The sequence below is a fragment of the Triturus cristatus genome, chromosome 3_2, assembly GCF_964204655.1.
Source record: "Triturus cristatus chromosome 3_2, aTriCri1.1, whole genome shotgun sequence".
Classification (NCBI taxonomy): domain Eukaryota; kingdom Metazoa; phylum Chordata; class Amphibia; order Caudata; family Salamandridae; genus Triturus; species Triturus cristatus.
The window spans coordinates 203,181,938-203,200,215 of record NC_140584.1 but is presented as its reverse complement, the minus strand read 5'-3'; the positions used below and the strand labels follow the sequence as shown (position 1 = coordinate 203,200,215).

At 43.5% G+C, this 18,278-nt stretch overlaps 1 protein-coding gene across 2 annotated transcripts in view; it reads right to left on the bottom strand.

The window, feature by feature from the left end:
- Positions 1-18,278, bottom strand: part of HEG1 (heart development protein with EGF like domains 1) — a 178,684-nt gene that overhangs the window by 44,567 nt on the left and 115,839 nt on the right. For both annotated transcript variants that reach the window (XM_085647511.1, XM_085647512.1), the window contains exons 6-10: positions 15,756-15,814; positions 15,477-15,646; positions 11,148-11,282; positions 4,906-4,948; positions 3,790-3,827 (exon numbers count right to left, since the gene is read on the bottom strand). In XM_085647511.1, coding sequence (XP_085503637.1) covers positions 3,790-3,827; positions 4,906-4,948; positions 11,148-11,282; positions 15,477-15,646; positions 15,756-15,814 — 445 coding nt within the window. The remainder of the gene's footprint in view (positions 1-3,789; positions 3,828-4,905; positions 4,949-11,147; positions 11,283-15,476; positions 15,647-15,755; positions 15,815-18,278) is intronic.

The following is an 18,278-nucleotide window of genomic DNA, read 5'->3' as shown; positions in this document are numbered from 1 at the left end:
ATCTCCTTCTCAATTAATAAGAAAACATTGGCTACTTCCCTCCTGCTCTGCGGCGGCTTCCCGCCCAATCTCCAGGGGTGCAGCCTAGCTTGGCTGCGGCCTCGCTGCATTCCTGCAGCCCTACGCGCGTGCTGGCGCGCGCTCAGCCTGTCTTGCAGTTGACGGGAGGTCTTTCTCAGGTTGTTTTAACGTCTTCCCTTCTGAACTTCCTCCCATTGAGAGGACTGTGCCCTTCGGTGCCGCACCCAGGGCGCCCGAGTGCAGATGGAGGAGTAACGTGCGGTTATGCAAATAAACACAATTAACATGTTTTTGTTCATAGCGCTAACACCACTCTATCAGCCGCTTTTTAACACTTCCTATCTAAACACATTAACACGGTTAAACGTGCAGTGTATCCTTACGGACATTTGAGAGCTGCTACTACTGTTGTAACCTTTCAGATTCACGCTAGGTGGAAGAAGGGACATAACTTCTAAAACGACTTTAGTGACAATAAGCAGTAGTTCTGTTCACTGCAATGTGCAATTTGTAGTCATTTATTAGCGGGTGTTTTTCATTTTAAATAAACAAGCAATTGTTCAATTATCAATTTTAACCTCAAAATATCAGGATTGAAACACATTTTCCCAGTAATGCTCCAGGTCACGAACTGAATCTTGCCTGAGTATGAAAATGTACAACAAATTATGGGGCATATTATCAAGGTCCGGCGTTAAAATTATCGCCGCTTTATCGGCAGGAAACTGCCGCTAAAGCAGCGATAATGGGCTTGATAATATGCCCTGGAGAATTCCCATAGAAGGCCATGTTGACACCAGAACATGGGCTTCTATGGGAATTCACATCGGCATATTATCAAGCCCATTATCGCCGCTTTAGCGGCAGTTTTCTGCCGATAAAGCGGCGATAATTTTAACGCCGGACCTTGATAATATGCCCCAATGTTAGTATAAACCCAGATTATTGTTTTAGATCTGTAAAGTAAGGGAACCGTCCAAAATCACGTGATAGTGGGTAGTTTCGAACATGGCCACGAGCACAGAGGCAAGACACCAGCCACTATGCCCTTGAATGTTAACATTTTCCCTCATTTACCTCTTTCAAAGATGTGGCCCGACGTCATCAGTAGTGCCCAGGTGGCATCTGTTGTCTTGGAGGCCAGGAGCACAATGTTTGTCTTAACTGGCCAAATGAGGTTTGCTGTTCATGAACAGCTGGAGCTTTGTGTTAGTTACAGTGTAATGCTTGCTGTGAGTGGCTAGGTAAACCAGTCTGTAATTGGATTGACAGCTTTTAACGTGAATGGCTGGGCAGTCTTTAGGCACCAAGCCTGGTCATGTTTTTGGGAGTCTCCAGGAAGAATGTGGGCATGTTTGAGAAACTAAGGAGTCAGGGGCCATTCGCTGTTAGGTGTCTTGCTGGTGCTGCTTCCTATGGCCTGATAGGTGTCTGGGTGATGTTTGCTGTGATAGGCTTGATGAAGTCTGTTGTAAATGAGCAGCTGGTGCTTACTTTGGGGCCTGCATGATGTTTGCTTTATATGCAACCACAAAAACAGGCAAGGTACAGAGTGGGCAGACCCCAGGACGGTGTTACTTTGGCTGTAATGTGTTCTTAGCCTACCACATGTCACATGGAAGAGGTCGACCGACCCTCCCCCTCACCGGGAGGAGTGCTTCATCGTTGGGTCTGCTCCTGTTAGGACATTACTCCTGTCACTGAGTGGGACACACAGAGTTCAAATCTTTTTAACCAGCGGTTTGAGATCTGGAAAGTGTATGTTACACTTGTTTTTGTCTTCTGGGATTACTTTGTACAGATGTTTCAACAGCCTCTTACATCAACCATTGCACTGTGGCTGTGTCAAATAAACACCTAGGGCCGTACTACACAAAGTGTCCAGGGGCACAGCGGGCGTTTGCGCTCACTTTGTGCATCCCTGGGGTACTTTGGTATTACAGATGGGGTCGCAGACACTTGTGCGGTCCATTTTGTAATAGTTAGCGCTGGCGCACATGTAGCATCAGCGCTATCAAGAGAGGGCATTCCCCCATTTGCATGGGGGTGCTGCCCCTTGTAAATGAGAGAATCATTTTGCCCGTGCCGTATTACAGACACAGAGGCAAACATGTCCTTAGGAGGTGCTCTCAAAGCATGCCACAAAAAGGTGGCGCACTGTCTGGGCACCCCCTGAGGGCAGCCCTCTCAAGGGATGATAGAGGATAGATAAGACAACACACTGCACCCGCCTGCAAGGGCATCTCTAATCCCCCTTGAAAGTGCAGGCAGGTTGCCGCCTGCACAGATAAACACGTAGCAGCTTTTAAATGGCAGCTCTGTATTTCTCTTGAATGCGGTCCCCTAGGAGCAGCACATTATTGAGGCTACCATGAGGGCAGCGCATTCTTCATAATAGTGTGCACTTTCCCTATTTTCACCCAGTAAACCTGCTTAAAGGTGAGCCATGGCACAAACAGGGTAGGTGCGCTCTTTCAGTAATACGGGCACTGGTTGCTAACAGTGAACCTCATCTCTCTACTTAAGACAAACAATCCTCTCCTGTCCTGAAACCACGCAGAAAAGAACCCTTTCAAGAGAGTTGAGAATAAATTGGAATGGGTAGATGGTATACTATGGATAAAGATGTTCATTGCATAATATAAATTATATTAGGTATTTCAGCACATCAAATCTTGTATTACATTTGTCAAATAGAAGCGTCTTCGGCTTCTGGGCACCAGTACTGTGTGCTCATAATTGTGTCCAGTGAGCTTATTTTGTGGAGTAGCTGTATTCTATGCTGTGCTGATCCTAGGCGAAAACCTCATGATAAGCAAACATACTGTTGCTCTCTCTGGGCAACATTGTCCACCAGGCAGTGTTCTGCCTGAGAAGAAAAGCTTGATTCCTAATAATAGTGCAAACAACTTTTAGAGTAAGGGTGAGATTAATTGTAAGTGTTGGGGTTTTAGTTGTTACAGGTTGCTAGTTCTTTTGTGAGTAATCAGCAACTGCCAGGTGCATTCTTTCTGTATATTGCTGAGTGAAGTTTGTAGTTATTAAGGCAATACACCCACCGACATTCTAGTCAGTGCCAGCCGCGGTCAGTAGTAGGAGTTACTGCAGGGCGGTGACGTGGGGAGGGGGAGGGGTAGGGTAGTAAACTATGGATTACGGAGGTTTACAGGTAAGTTAACATATAAATTAATAAAACGAATTTCGTTGCGTGCACTGCATCACATTTGGGGATGCAGTGCACGCAACGAAATTCGTTTTATTAATTTATATGTTAACTTACCTGTAAACCTCCGTAATCCATAGTTTACTACCCCCCACCCTGCCCCTCCCCCTCCCCACGTCACCGCCCTGCAGTTACTCCTACTACCGACCGCGGCTGGTCAGTGCCTATTCCACAATTCAAGCAAACAGTATCAGTGCCAGATCATGGTTTTGCGGGGCCTGTCCCACTTGCATTTATCACAAGCAAAGTATTTTCAGCCAATATAACAGATGTTTGCTTTAGGAAACCATCCCTTATGTTTCGAGAGCAACGACTTGAAATACGTGTTTTGCATGATTCCATCTCTGTGGAGGAACACCTGATGCATTAAGTATTATTAGCTGTTGTCTTTGTTATTCCATTTGTAAATTTGTGTGTTGGTAGCATGAATGTCACTGTCATTGTACACCTTCGAGCATTTTAGCAGCTGTTGTCACTTTCAGTGCATAGAACCAAAATGTTTACAAGCAATGCAGGAAATTGAGAAAATATTGTTTCATACTTACGATTTCCACAGTTAAAGCCGCCAAGTCCAAATGGACACCTGTGGAGGAAATGACAAAACACACTGAAATTGGAAATATATCATAACATATAGATATATAGATATAGCTATAGATGTGGATGGATGGATGGATGGATGGACGGACGGACGGACGGACAGCCGGACAGACAGACAGACAGACAGATGGATGGATGGATATGCAGATGGTAATATGCTATTTAATATCAGTCTTGAGTTTGGGGAGGGGCCATGACTCACGAGAGATGAAGCCTTGAGTTGGTCATGATGCCCCTCGCCTCGATTAATAAAGATAATAAATATCCTACTACTATCGGTACACATGCATAAGTATAGTTTATGCCATGACATATGTCATGCTTATTTGTTTTTAAAAGATAAACAGAGTAAATTGGTTGAAACTGAGCACTAAGGTAAAATCAGGGTGAAGAGGCCCTTGTGATAATTAGGAGAATTGTTTCCGTGTGTTAATTAATTGTAATTTACGAACTCTGAGGCAGGCCATCTACTGGCTGGAACATTAGAGTAGAAGGTGAATGCAAAAAACCCTAGAAATTCCCTTACCACAGTAAAGGGTTAGGTTTGGTCACGCCACCCGCCATGCTCACTGCACCACACTGTCAATGGCACGTGAAGAATAAGCTGTTTACTAGAAGCAAAACAGGGTGGGCACTTTGAGTTACTGTGTGTGGTGTATGCTGCATGACATAACTGGCAAACTGCATGTGTATGTACCTCTGCCTGTTTGCGTGTATGTTTTCGCGTGTGGTGTGTGTGTGTATGTTTTTTTGTGGGGTGTGTGTGTATATGTATTTGTGTAGTGTATGTGTGTGTATATGTATTTGTGTAGTGTATGTGTGTGTGTGTTTATGTTTATGTGTGTATGCATTTGTGTGTGTGTGCATATGTATTTTTGTGGTGTGTGTGTTTGTGTGCGATTGACCATCACATTTCACGTAGAAGGATGAAAGGATAAAAGACTGGTCAGGAATCATAGCTGTGGCAGAGATAGCTTTAGTGAGCCATTAACTCACTGAGATGCCTCACTGGCGTTCAAGCAATAAGTATTGCATAGAAGAGCTTGGGCTTTTTAATATACCTGATGCAGGTTCCATTTTCACGCTTATATCCATCTTCACAAGCTGAAATAAAAATAAATATGTTAATAAATGCGCATTTCTTAAAGCACACGTACACTCGAAGTAACAACTGGAGGCACAGCTGGAACAGTGCACACATTTTGTTTAAGAAGAGTCTGCAGTACAGAGCTACAGTGATTCACAATGAAGAATGAGGATGCAGAATAAGTGCACACCTGCCGGAAGTAAAGGGCTGATGGAGCAAGATTTTTTAATAAAAGAGACTTGCTTGGACGCAATCCTCTCAAATAACGTGTAACACTATAATCAACCTGATTTGTGACTACTAAGATTGCATTACACACATTATACTGTATCTAGGGGAAGTTTTCCTATGTGTATTACTAACAAGTAACCAGAGTGTCATTTAAATGGCCACTATAACGCGGAAATTTCACTGCGCATGCGTCTACTGCATATACGTAGTATGATGTTTTCTATGCTTGGAGGGAAAACTTTGCAGCTGCGCAATAGCTTCTAAAATGGCCCCTTGAAACTCACATGTTAATGCGCATGCTAATGCTTAAACTAAACCTCATAAGTTCTACTAAATACTAATGCGAAAGATTTATATAAGTAAATTGGGATAGAGTAGAGATAAGTGGTATACAGTGAATTCATTCATTTAATTGCCCAATCAGAAGTAGGGGTTTTCACGATATTGAAACATTTGGGGGTGGTACATACACGTAGAATAGTATAACTAAGGTAGTTTAGTTAGTTAGAAGTCAGAGAGGCAGAGACACAGTCACAACCACAGACCCTATGTCGAGTGCAGATGCCAGAGACCCTGCTCGAGAGACCAAGATACTGATCGAAGAAGCCAATCATCTAGAAGGGAAGTCGCGGAAGAAATATCGAGGAGAGTAGTGCCAGAGAGGGATGCGACGCAGGCGTTGCACTTAGAAGAGGTCATCTTCCCGATCCTTCATCACCCGACCTGTTCTGGAGAACTTCACCTGACTCCTAGGCCAGGGGGTTGGTCCTCACACCATCCTAGGTAACTATAATTCTGTGTAGTATGTCCTTGTAGTGCTCCCTGTTTCTCCCTCTTTAGGTACTGTCATTATGATATTTTAAATTGAGGCTTACAGTGAACCTGAATTGATTTCTTCCTGAAGAAAATGGTGTAACATGTATTTGATCTTTGACTCACAAAATCATTTGATTAGATAAAATTCTTAAAACTCTTTGAGTCTGTGGTTATTTGGAAAATAAAGCTTCAATGTCATTTTCTACTTAAATATAACTCAGCAACTAGATTCATTGACCAGAGGAAATTTATTATCAAGGAGATCGAGTTGGTAAGAATTGTGAAAAGGTAAACAATCCTGCAGGTAAATCAAAATTGACCCCAGCGGTACTACTAGTTTTTTGTATGAATGTTTATGGGCCCAGGTGAGTATATGGTGTGCTGCCGTGCATAAGCACCAGGGCAGCTCTGAATACTATACATTGAGGAACTGAATACATTCCACAATGCGGTAGGAACTGTGCAACATTTATTGTGGTGTGCTGTTGCAGACGGAGAAGCATATATCACTGGACTCATTTTGAAACGTTTTATGTAGGCTCCTATGACAGCAGGGAGAGTCTTATGTCATTGTTGGTACCTCAAGAACAAAAGTCACCGACGAGTACTTTTTAAAACCTATTTTTATTTCATACCATATTAAGGACCTCAAAGCTGCCATACTATCGTTGTGCACAATGGAGTCCTCTGCCATATGTGTTAATGTTGCGTCATATCCGTAAAGCAATACATGCTAGTAAAAGATTGTCCTTTTGACTTTGGCACTGTATTGTCAGTCTAGAACTGAGCATTGGATGCATACTTTAATGTTTTAAGTGTTTCATGATGTATTGTATTGTAATTAAGATAATATGTGCCTTTATGGCCTATCGTGATAGTGCCGAAATAAACATATTCGAATTGAATTGAGTCACTGAAATCATATTCTACTTAGATGTGTTTTTCAACAAGAAGGTCAACATATGTGTCCCATTTGTTCATTAATTCATTTAACCCTCATAGAAAAATGCAGAGGTAACTAGCGGTGGGATTTGGCATTTGTATAATCAGTGCTCACCAAAAATACAAATAATTAATATGAAGGTAAATGCAACTAAAGATACATCGAAATGTAAACCTATTTAAGAAAAGAATAGCAAATAAAAGAAAACTATATTTGTGATGGAAAATGTGTGACATACTAAAGCTCTCTGAACATGTAATTTTGATCTGGAAGGTTCAATGTATTTTTAAAAAAGTTTTTGCAGAGTGACACGTCACCTTAGAGCAGCTCCAAGGGCCTAAGGTGAGGTACAAAGGCATTGCACCTTAAACAATTTAGCCTGACCGCTCACTACACTGAGTTCATAAGGACTCTGCTGCCCAGCGAGGTATAGGAGGCTTTCCATTGGTCTTCAGCATTGGGGATTTATGACGTGAAGGAGAAACATCTCTGCCACTCCCGCCACCGACAGGCTGATGCATTTGCCTTTCCCACCATAACTAAGGGGCCTGTCCCTGAAGTGACTCACCCGATGTACCGTGAGCTTCCACAGGGAAAAACCTCTGTGATGTGTGGCCCTAACTGGCCTCTCACTTCTCACCCTCATGCCTCCACCCTCACTCTCCTTCCCATCATCACTCCACCCCAGCCCCATGATTAGTCTTCTGTGCCTCTGACCCGCACCGGGGACTCTGCACCCCACCCCATCCGCTGAAAGAGCCTTTAATTCTGACAGATGTTGCTTTATTACGAACTGTTCTAAGCGTGTGTGGGGCAGGGACTGACTGTCATTCCACAGACATTTAGTGGCTAGATCACATGTGTGACCCTAACCTACCCAATATATAGGTACCACAACAACCCAGAGCACTGCACTCGCACAACTGCCCTAATACCTTTCACCACTTCTCCCTAGCACTCTACTAACATCATGTCACAGTACCAGTCCTACAGCTACATTGCCACCCTCATCACCATATAGACTCTCATGGCACAGCCCTACCTAACAGCAATACCATCCACAAGCATTGCACTCCCACCACCCATCACTGGACTACCACAACCCAGTGCAACCCCACACCAACACTTGACCAACCTCCTACAACGCACTACCACACCTTGCACCGCACTGCCACCGCCAGGCCCCAAGCTAATATTCTTAGCACCACACATCTTCATGTCATAGTGCTACACTTAAACCCCCATGCTCACTACAATACCACACTGCACTCCATCTGTCCCCTCCCTGCTCCACAGCTAGCCTCCTTCACCACACAATGGCACCAGAACCATCCTAACAACCTGAGAACTCCCTACAACCCACAGGACCACACTGTTTGTGTATATACAGCACTACCACCAGCACCCCAGACACCCACACCACCACCCTTCAGCACCTAATTTGTGCAATGCACCACTACCCCAAAGCAATGCAAAACAACAACACAACAGCACTACCACCTCATAGTGCAACACCTCTACTTCCACCACTGCCAATCCAACCACAACCACCTCCATCACCGATACCCCAGCACTGCACTGTCACTCCAACCACCACTTCCCAGCATTGTATAGCTACCCTCAACACTGCTCTACCACTAACAAGCTTTTTCAATTGTAGTTATTCATTGTAGTGCTCTAATAAAGCAATGCAAGACACATAAAACTTCTAAACGTGACGCGGGGAGGAAGAAGGAGAAGGCAAAAGAGTGGATCTGAATCCTCATCAGTAGTAAAAAGGATGTTATAGAATATTAAGGTAATCATTTTGGGTGTCTCTGCCCAGGTAAACAAATGACCTCACCCACTAAGGTGGCATGCTTCATCAATGGGTCCCTCCTCATCATGGTAATCTGGTTACCATGGTGGGCTTGTAAGATAGTGGTGAGGATTACCCCCCAGCTAGTAAGGCGACTGAGACTATAAAGAAAGATAAAAATGCGTAATTGATGATGAGGTGATAGTCGATTTATTAATACTTCCATATTGTATTAAAAAAAGCAAAGGCGTTGTAGAGGTCTGTGTATTGTGGACGTGTTAACATGTTTCTACCCTTTATTTAAGGCCAAACTGGTCCAGGGCATCCTCAGGACTAGGCCCCAACCTATCTATCTCATGTCATGCCGTCAGAGTCAGTCAGTAGTGTGAAGCTCTGGATGGATAAAAGGGAAAGAATAAAAGGGTGACTACACCATGCCTTTGTGGTGCCATTACTGGTTAATTTGACAGGTGAAAACTAAAAATAATAAAGCCTGGCAGCGCCTGTAGTGGCATCTGGTGCCGCCTTTTCGGTGGTCACTCACAGGAAAACCATTAAGCAATCCACTTTTTCCTGAGCAGCCACACTGACGTGCTTAGGTTTCCCTTTTTTGAGTTTCACATTTCAGCAACTTTGTTGGGTTTTTACAGATTAAGCTTGGCTGGGCATATCCTGACATTTCAACAATGTGTGTTTTCCCTTCTCCCCCTGTCGGGTGTACGTGTCTTCTTGGATGGAGAATGCTTTAATGTTGAAGGCCAGCAGCCTTTATCCAGTCTTCCTAGACATAGCATAGACTGGATCTGTAAAGCAGCTGTGAGTGGGCCAGGCAGGACCCATGGATTTATGCCTGGCCTTGGCATGGAGAAGTAAGATCAAACCACAAATGGAAGAGGTGCTTTTTCAGGCTCTTCTAAACTTTAGCAAGTCTTTATCAAGCCTGTAGGGGATTTGAAGAGTTTCTCAGAGAGAAGGTCCATTTGTGTATCTCTTAGTCTTTTCAGGTGGCCCCTATGTTCGGTAGGCAGATCTCAGGCACTGTAAGTGATCTGAAGTCTGGTGGATTCGGACTAGATCTGCTGGATCTCAGCCATAGACAGCGTTGTGGAACATTCTCCTTCTCCACACTACTTACCACACCACACCACTGTCATGCCACACTATCACAAACTACTGTCATACCCCTCCTGTGCTACTGCTTCCTGATCCAGCACTCTCTCCAAGCAATGCACCTGCACACCCACCATCACACTGCCACCCCACTCCACTGCATTGCCACAACACACCACTGCACTGCCAGCCACACAAAACAAACGCACCACAAAACACCACCACCACACAAAGCCCACCTGTGACCAGTACATTCAGCAGTCCTACAAACACATTATAGAAAGGGCCACTCTGCCTCAATCAACTATGCACGCAGGTTGTCTACATTCGTGCTCAACAAATAAACTATTTTCATCGTGAAAGGCTTGATGTTAGCTTTTTTGATGCATGCCACTTTACAGTAATCCAAGGCCAGATTTACCAATTTGTCATGCAGTGTAATAGCTGTAAATGCTGCACTGCACTGTGGGAGAAGGAGCAGCACAGTGCAGCAGTCGCAAATGCTGCACTGTGTGAAAAGGAGAGAGCAGAAGAGTGCCAAATTTTCTGAAATATGGCACTCCCCTACCCTCTTCCTAGTGCGGGTGCTGAAATTGGCTGCCGTGCGCCACGGAGACACCTTTGCTCCATAGTCCAAGGGTGTCTCTGTAAGTCATGAATAGGGTTGTACTGGAAGGATACCCTTCAAGCACAAAATACTATGCTTAGACTCATTTTAAACATGTTCCCACTTTGCATGTTTGCTGTACAGTGCAGCACACATTTGAAGTCGGAAAATAAAGGAGACAAAAAGCATTTCTTTTTCATAACGCCTCGTTGAAGGGTGCACTATTTTCTGACACTAAACCCTGTCTACTTTATTTAGTAAATTGGGTTTAGCATCAGAAACCTTAGGTGGTTGCATGCATCACCCATGGTACCCCCTCCCCCCCCCCTCCCCCGGTGCTAAGTAATGCAAAGCAGCGCTTTACACTGCTTCGCGTTACTTTCATGTTATCTTCAGTGCTAAACAAGTTTAGCGCTGGAAAGAAAATCGGGCAAAAAGATTTTGTGACGATTTGCGTCACTTTTGTGATGCAAACAAGGCTTAAAAGGTTAGTAAATCTGCCCCTCAGAGTTTAGGCTGCCCAGCATTGTTGAAGCGTGTATAAGTACTATTATAGAGAGCAACGCTAAGGGTCCCACACGGTGAAAGCGCAGGCTTAAACCGGTAAGTGAATCACATTTGAGACTAAATCAAACCAAAAGACAGATTATCACAGTAAGGAAATTACTGAAAAACAATCATCAGGTGCGTCCATTGCATAAAGACTGGTACCTCTGCACGAGAAATCCATTTTGCTGTATTTGAAGTATCCTGTTCTGCATTGACAAATAGCTATTCCGTCCAAGTCTGTGCATTCTGAGGTTTCTTTATCACATTCCGGGTATTTCAGATTGCATAGGCTGCCAGCTGAAAACATACAACATACAGGGAAACACATTAATCCAAATACACAAACGAGACCCTGCTCGGCTTTATATATTTATAAAGAGAAGGGTTTACAACCTCCAAGACCCACTTGCCAAGTGTTCTATGTATGCAGTAGTTCTGTGTGGCTGGTTTTTTTTTTCTTTTACAAAGGTGTTATGCACCTGCTCTACTAATTAAAACTACCTCACATTTCTGTTCTATCGGCGCCACCTTGTGGCTAGGTTTGGTACTTGCTGAAGTTAGTTCTGAGAACTAGAGGTAGGCGGTGTCTTGTTCTCATGATTGACGGATCCCCAAACCCTTGATTTTGTACCAAAATGAACGAACAGTAGAGGAGGGCGAGCCAATGAAACCTCGAGCCAGGCTCGAGCCAGATGCCTGGCCCAGGCTCAGTTCGAGGTCCTATGGAAATCTCAAGCCCAAAACAAGCGACGTTTCAAGGATGTCATGTGGCCTAGTGGTTACTGCGGCCAAGATTGTAGCGTAGGGAAGCAGGGTCGAATTCTGGATTGCGTCAGCATTCTGCGAATCCCAGCAATTCTCCCTATGTCGAAAAATAAACCACTAACTGTGTCTGCTTTGAAACGCTGTTTTGTCCTTGGGCAAGATTTGTGTTAAGTAGAACTGCCAAAAATAAAATGTGGATTTTTCCTGTCACCCACACTTTAATATCATCCTCTAAGAATTAAGGACAAAGCATTAAGCTTTGATGTTAAAAATAGAAATCCATCCAGCGGCTGAATTTCACAGTATCAAATTGAAAAATATGGGATCAATCCTAGCTTTCCGGCTCGACCAAATTGTGTGATTCTAGACAATTCGTTTATTTCACTGAGCCTCCTTTTTGCTCATTATCATGAGTGAATGAATGAATGAAGGCATTTATAAGGACACGGCTACTCAGAGAGTGGTCGGGCGCTGTTCCAGAGAGGATTGTAGTTCCAAAGACGTATAGCCAACTTTGACTGCCACAGACAGTGGTCGGAGTTAACCAAGAATGAGTTGTCCTTTGCATCAGGCCTGAGACTGCTGTATTCCAGCCCTTTTTGCTGCCAGTGGTTAACAGCGGATTACTTTGTGGGAGGAAGAATCACCAACAATTATCATGTTAGCTTTCTTCATACTGTTTACATCCTTTATTTTTGCTACTGCCACAATAAATGTGGTATTCAATATTATTGTTTTGCACACAATCTTTGCTAGGTTGGCCTCTCATAAAAGCCTCTACAACTAATAGTCCAGCTGTCCTATGAGTGTGCTGAATCAGGAGAAAGTGTAAGGAGAACTCACCTATAATCTGTTAGTCTCTGCAGGAAGGTCCGCTGTTGAAATGGGATCCTCTCATTTATATCCTAAGAGAGTGAGTTCATGGGACACCTACCTGTTTTGTTCCTTCCTTACAGTATGTTGGTAACCTGCATCTGGAGGCCAAGAGAAACCTACAGAGTGTGAGCAAGATTTCTTCGAAATGTGTCAAAAGGTAGTTGTATTATTTATTATTATTATTTTTGAGTTTTATATAGCGCAAACTAGACCCGAGACATCAGGTATCAGAGTGCTTTACATGAGCACCAGTTTCGTTACATGAGGACACATTCATTTTTGTTAGGCACGGGGAGATTAAATGATTTGCCCAGAATCACAGGATGTTGAGCGTCGTTGCAGAGACTCGAAACCGGTTCCCCAGCTTCGGGGTCGACCTCTCTAGCCATAAGGCTACATCCTCTCCCCCTTTTTGTACAAAATACTACTAATAATAATTCGTTTTTTAGCACTTTATTTTGCACTTCTGCCACAGCAGAACACTTAAAATAACAGGTGCTATTGTTAGCCAAATTAATATTTCTAAATTTCCTAACCTCAGTGGGAAGGAAAGCTAAATCTGTCTTTCCAGGATTCGGATTCATGACCTTGAGTTCCAGCAGTGAAGATATAGGTCATTCAGCAATTCTGTTTTATTTTTTGGTAGTTTTATATAGCGCGAACTCGACCCGTAGGTATCAGAGCGCTTTACATGAGCACCAGGTACATTACAGGTGGACACATTCATTTTTGGCAGACACGGGGAAGATTAAGTGGTTTGCCCAAAATCACAGGATGCTGAGCTCCCTGCCGAGAGTCGAACCCGTTTCCCCAGCTTAGAGGTTGACCACTCTAGCCATTAGGCCACATCCTCTAGTTGGATCACATTTTAGGTTTTTGGATAATCTGATATTTAAAGTAGTAGCTAGTTAAAGATTTCATTTGTTGTCTTCGAGGATATTAAATTACAATCAGCAAATCTTAGATACTTGCTTCTTACTCAATGGTTTGGAGAGCTGCTTCATGATGAAGGAAAGTAGCTGAAGATTCCAGGGCTGTCATCAAACAATGCTTAAATCTGATTCTTAACAAGCCACAGAAGATGTACATGGATTGGCGACCCGTCACCTCTAGAAAATTTGGCACTGAGGGCCCTTTAGGAGTGGGCTAGAAAGAGGACCTTTCCACCCCCTCTTTATGCATGTTTTTACGCAGTTCTTCACCCAGAGTCTCTGCCTGCTTTTAGCAGATAACAATTTTGCTAACAGTCTCTGTGATGACATATAGGGGTTCTGCTGAAGCAAAGGGGTGCAAAACTAAAGGAATGTTTTATTACGTTGCAGACAGAACAGCACAAAGGGCTAATAACATCTAGGACGCAAAGTGAGCGAGAGAGAGTGTGAGTGGGTGTGTGCGGGGGGAGGGGAGGGAATAGCCAGGTCTGGAAGTATGTTGCTGCAATTGCATGGATCAGTGGTACCAACCAGACAGTATTCCAAGCAGTCATCAAAAGCAGAGATTCAATAGGAAAATGAAATATGCTCTCTGCCCTTTGTTATATATTTCCGATGAATTAATGTGCAAGGAAGCGTGGAATTATTTGCTGGGATTTAGATGCATTTGGTACGTTGGGAGTTGATTGTGATTAAAACCTCATATTTGATGTTGACTCTGGTCATCAATATTTATACCTGTATTATCGTGCCAACTAGCAATTCTTTTCCTGCTTTGATCTGTCTCTTGTTCCTCTCCACTTCTGTGATACTTCAGAGAAGAAAGACAGTGAAACGCAATGGTACTGCGTCGTGTCTGCTATCAGAAGCAACATTTACACAAAGAGAATGTCTTCCAGTCTTAGATGCATCATATAATGATAATAATTCCTATTTGTAAAGTGTGAACTTCTCACCCATTAAGGGTTTCACAGCGCTGGGGGCCGTCAGGGAGATTAAGGCGCATATTTTCTATGAAGTGGCAGTGCGCGGCGTTAGCATCCTTGGCTTAACGCCGGCCTCCGCCCCTCCTGAAATGCATCGCTGCACCATATTTACAACAATATGGTACAGCCCTGTGTTTCCCCCTGTGCTGCCGCTAAATTTAGCAGCCTAGCGACAACGCAGGCACCCCTGCACCATATTGCAAGGGTGTCTGAGTTGAGGGGAAGATAGTTTATGTGCAGGAAGGTCCCCCTTCCTGCACACAAACAATCTTTAAATGGCGTTTTGAAACTTCTATGTGTGCTGCTTAGTGCAAAACGTCATTTTTTTAAATTGATTTTTTATGTGCAGGAGGGGTCACCTTCCTGCACATACACAAGCAATGATCTTTGCTGTTTCTATGAAAGATTTCTTCTCGTTGCGCCTGTTTAAGACCAGGTTTTCTCTGGTCTTAATTTTGGAGCCGCCCCATATTTACGCTGCCCTCGTAAATATGGGGCAGTGCAAAATGAATGGGTGTTGCGGTGGAACACCCACCGCAACACCCATAGCCCACCCCTTTCCCGCTAAGTATAGCGTGAAAGGGGGCCTTATTCACAAGGCGGCGTTAAGCCACGTTAAGTGGCTAGACGCTGCCTTGTGTATAAGGCAGAGTCCCTATCGCCACTACAACATCCTGAAAAGTGATGTTGTGGTGGTGATAGGGGCTTGTAAATATGCCCCAAGTGAGCTATTGCCCAGAGTCAATGATGCTGAGCTGCCGTCAGATCGAACCGTGAGCCCCGCGCCTTGGAGTCAGCCACTCTGGCCACTGCGCGACACCTCTCCCTTCATTGGCCATTCTCCTTTGGTCAGTGTATTGATAAGCCTCAACATGTTTTACCTAGGAGGCTTGAACTAATTTAAAAAGGATATAGCTTAAACATCAGCGTACCTTTGTAGAAGATCTGGTGATGGAGGAGCAGCCGGCAGTGTTTGGCTGTCTTGTCGGAGGCTTCACAAGATTTAATGTAGCTTTGCAAACTTCTCATGACGTCAAAGATGGTGACATTGGAGTCTGTAGAGAAGATATGCTGCACAGAAAGGATGATATTATTGGGCTCTCTGCAAAACAAAAAAAATTAAGATTTATAGGTCTTACGACCACTTATTCGCTGTCGATTTCACAATGCATCAAACTTTTGGAAAAATGAGAGATGTAATATTTGCTTACCTCGAATCTAAAATTGAAGATCTGTTGTAGCCATCTAACACTGACAGGGATTTATTGAACTGCAAGAAAAAATGTAAACGTTATCAATACTGAGGAGGGTTTTTCAGCTCTATTCATTGCTTTATAGAACCCAGATTCAAAAAGTGGTAAATAATTTTTTCTGCATCAACAGCATTTTTTTTTTTTTTTTACAGTTTCATATAGCGTGATCTGGACCTGAAGGTATTTACATGAGCACTAGTTACATTAAACAAAGGCACATTGATTTTTGGTAGGCACAGGGAGATTAAGGGCCTAATTGCAATGTCGGTCGGAGTTGCCTCCGACCAACACCATTTTGGGGAAGGACCCGTCCAACCTTAGGTCAGCGGTTTCGACAACCCAATTAGGATGTGACTGCACATGGTTTTTCAATGGGAGCTTGTGCGGGTGGTGGGCTTAAACTACCCGCAGCAAGCTCTCATTGAAAAATTGAAGTTTGTACACATCCCTGCACAATGTGGCAGGCACCTCATGGTACCAGCCACATGGTGCAGGGATCTTGAGGGGGGCACCAGAGGTGTCCCCCAGGCCCAAATGCGGAAGGCCAGAGGAAGGGGGCCTGCTAGGGGCCCCCAAGTTGGTTTCGGACTACCAATCCATTGCAGAAAGGTGGACATGGATTGGCTATCGGACACCGACATCATAATCCCGATGGCGGAAACGGCGTCCTTAAGGGATTATGGTGCAGTTCCGACTGACCAACAGTCGGATTCCCCGTTGATTTAAACTCCGACCACAGTCATCTTAATGCGGCGGTCGGAGTTTAAGCCTACCATGTCGGTCAGAAAGCCTCCAACCAGCGTTCGGAGGCTTTCTGACCAACATCATAATTAGGCCCTAAATGATTTGCCTTTAAACAAAGGAGAGGGGGCTCTCACACCAAAGGGATGGAGCACCCGGTAACTGATAAGTTAAAAAAAAGGTTTTCCCTTTGGATGAATCATGCACTGTCCATTCCTCATTCATACATACATATCCAACTGTGGGTTATATAGTATACACAGACAATTGATAATTGAGGCACTTATCGACCAACCACACTCTCATTAAAAATAACAATTTTCTTTAATCGGAAATATATCCATATAAAGTACTCATATGAGCTCAGGACGCGGACGGTAGACGCGGCCAATAGAACGCGGACGGTAGACGCGGTGAACACTGGTGAAGAGCTGACCTCGCCGAAAAAACCACGAGCAAGCGATCTAATAGAAAAGATCTACGCGTGAAACATACCAACCGTCAAAGGGACGGAACACGTGATTTAAATAAAGCGACCTGCATTACGGTTCGCACTTTGGAAACAAAACACAGAACAACGGCCTGTATAAGAAGTGGCCCACTGTGAAATTGACTCCAATACTCTGATACCTATATAAGGAATGAATCTATAAAGGCCCATATGTGATGTGGTCATTTTAACCATTGAGGAAGATTAAAATATTGTCCTGAAGAAGGTGGTCTCTATTGATACTACACCATCGAAACGCGTCGACGCCTACATACGCGATTAAATTTGGTCAAGTCAGCAAACAGTTTAAGACAGGGGATGTATACCTATGCTTGTTGCTGCCTATGCAAATGTCCAAATTAACGCTGTAAATGACATAGTATATTGTCTCTCTTTGTATTCTTCCTCATTCTATATTGTCTTATATTGTATGATATTGTTTTTGTAAGTGTGAAAAATTCTTTTTCGCAATATATCTTTTATTTAGTTAATGTTTGCCTATTTTTAATGATTTTAAATGTGAATGAACTCATATGAGTACTTTATATGGATATATTTCCGATTAAAGAAAATTGATATTTTTAATGAGAGTGTGGTTGGTCGATAAGTGCCTCAATTATCAATTGTCTGTGTATACTATATAACCCACAGTTGGATATGTATGTATGAATGAGGAATGGACAGTGCATGATTCATCCAAAGGGAAAACCTTTTTTTTAACCTAAATGATTTGCCCAGAATCACAGAATTTTGAGCCGAGGCTCGAGCCTGGTTCCCCAAATCCAAGGTCAGCAGGTTTGACATTTACGCCACATCCCCTTCCCTGGATATTCAAACAATTCTGAAGGGCAGACCTTTGTTACTCTTTTTTGTTTAAATTTATTTATTGGGTTTTTATATTTGTTATTGCTTCTTGACTCTGTACATCATTTCAATGCATTAAAACACAGTTACAAGTGGGTGCGAAGTACTTGTGATCGTCTAGTATAGGGGGATCCACATTCAGATATTACTGCAAGATACACATTGAATAAACCCTGTTTTTCCATAATCATGCTCTCTCTCCTTAGGTGTGGGACTTAAATACTTTCCCCCCATAATACATTAGGACCTTCAAAACCCAGAGAAGCTGAAGCGGTCCTTTTTATAGGAGGGCAGGAGGGTCATAAGACATGTGATTACGAAGGGTGAGCCTCGGACGACAATTGATCATTGGTAGCAATACATCAACATCAAGCTGTGACATTGCG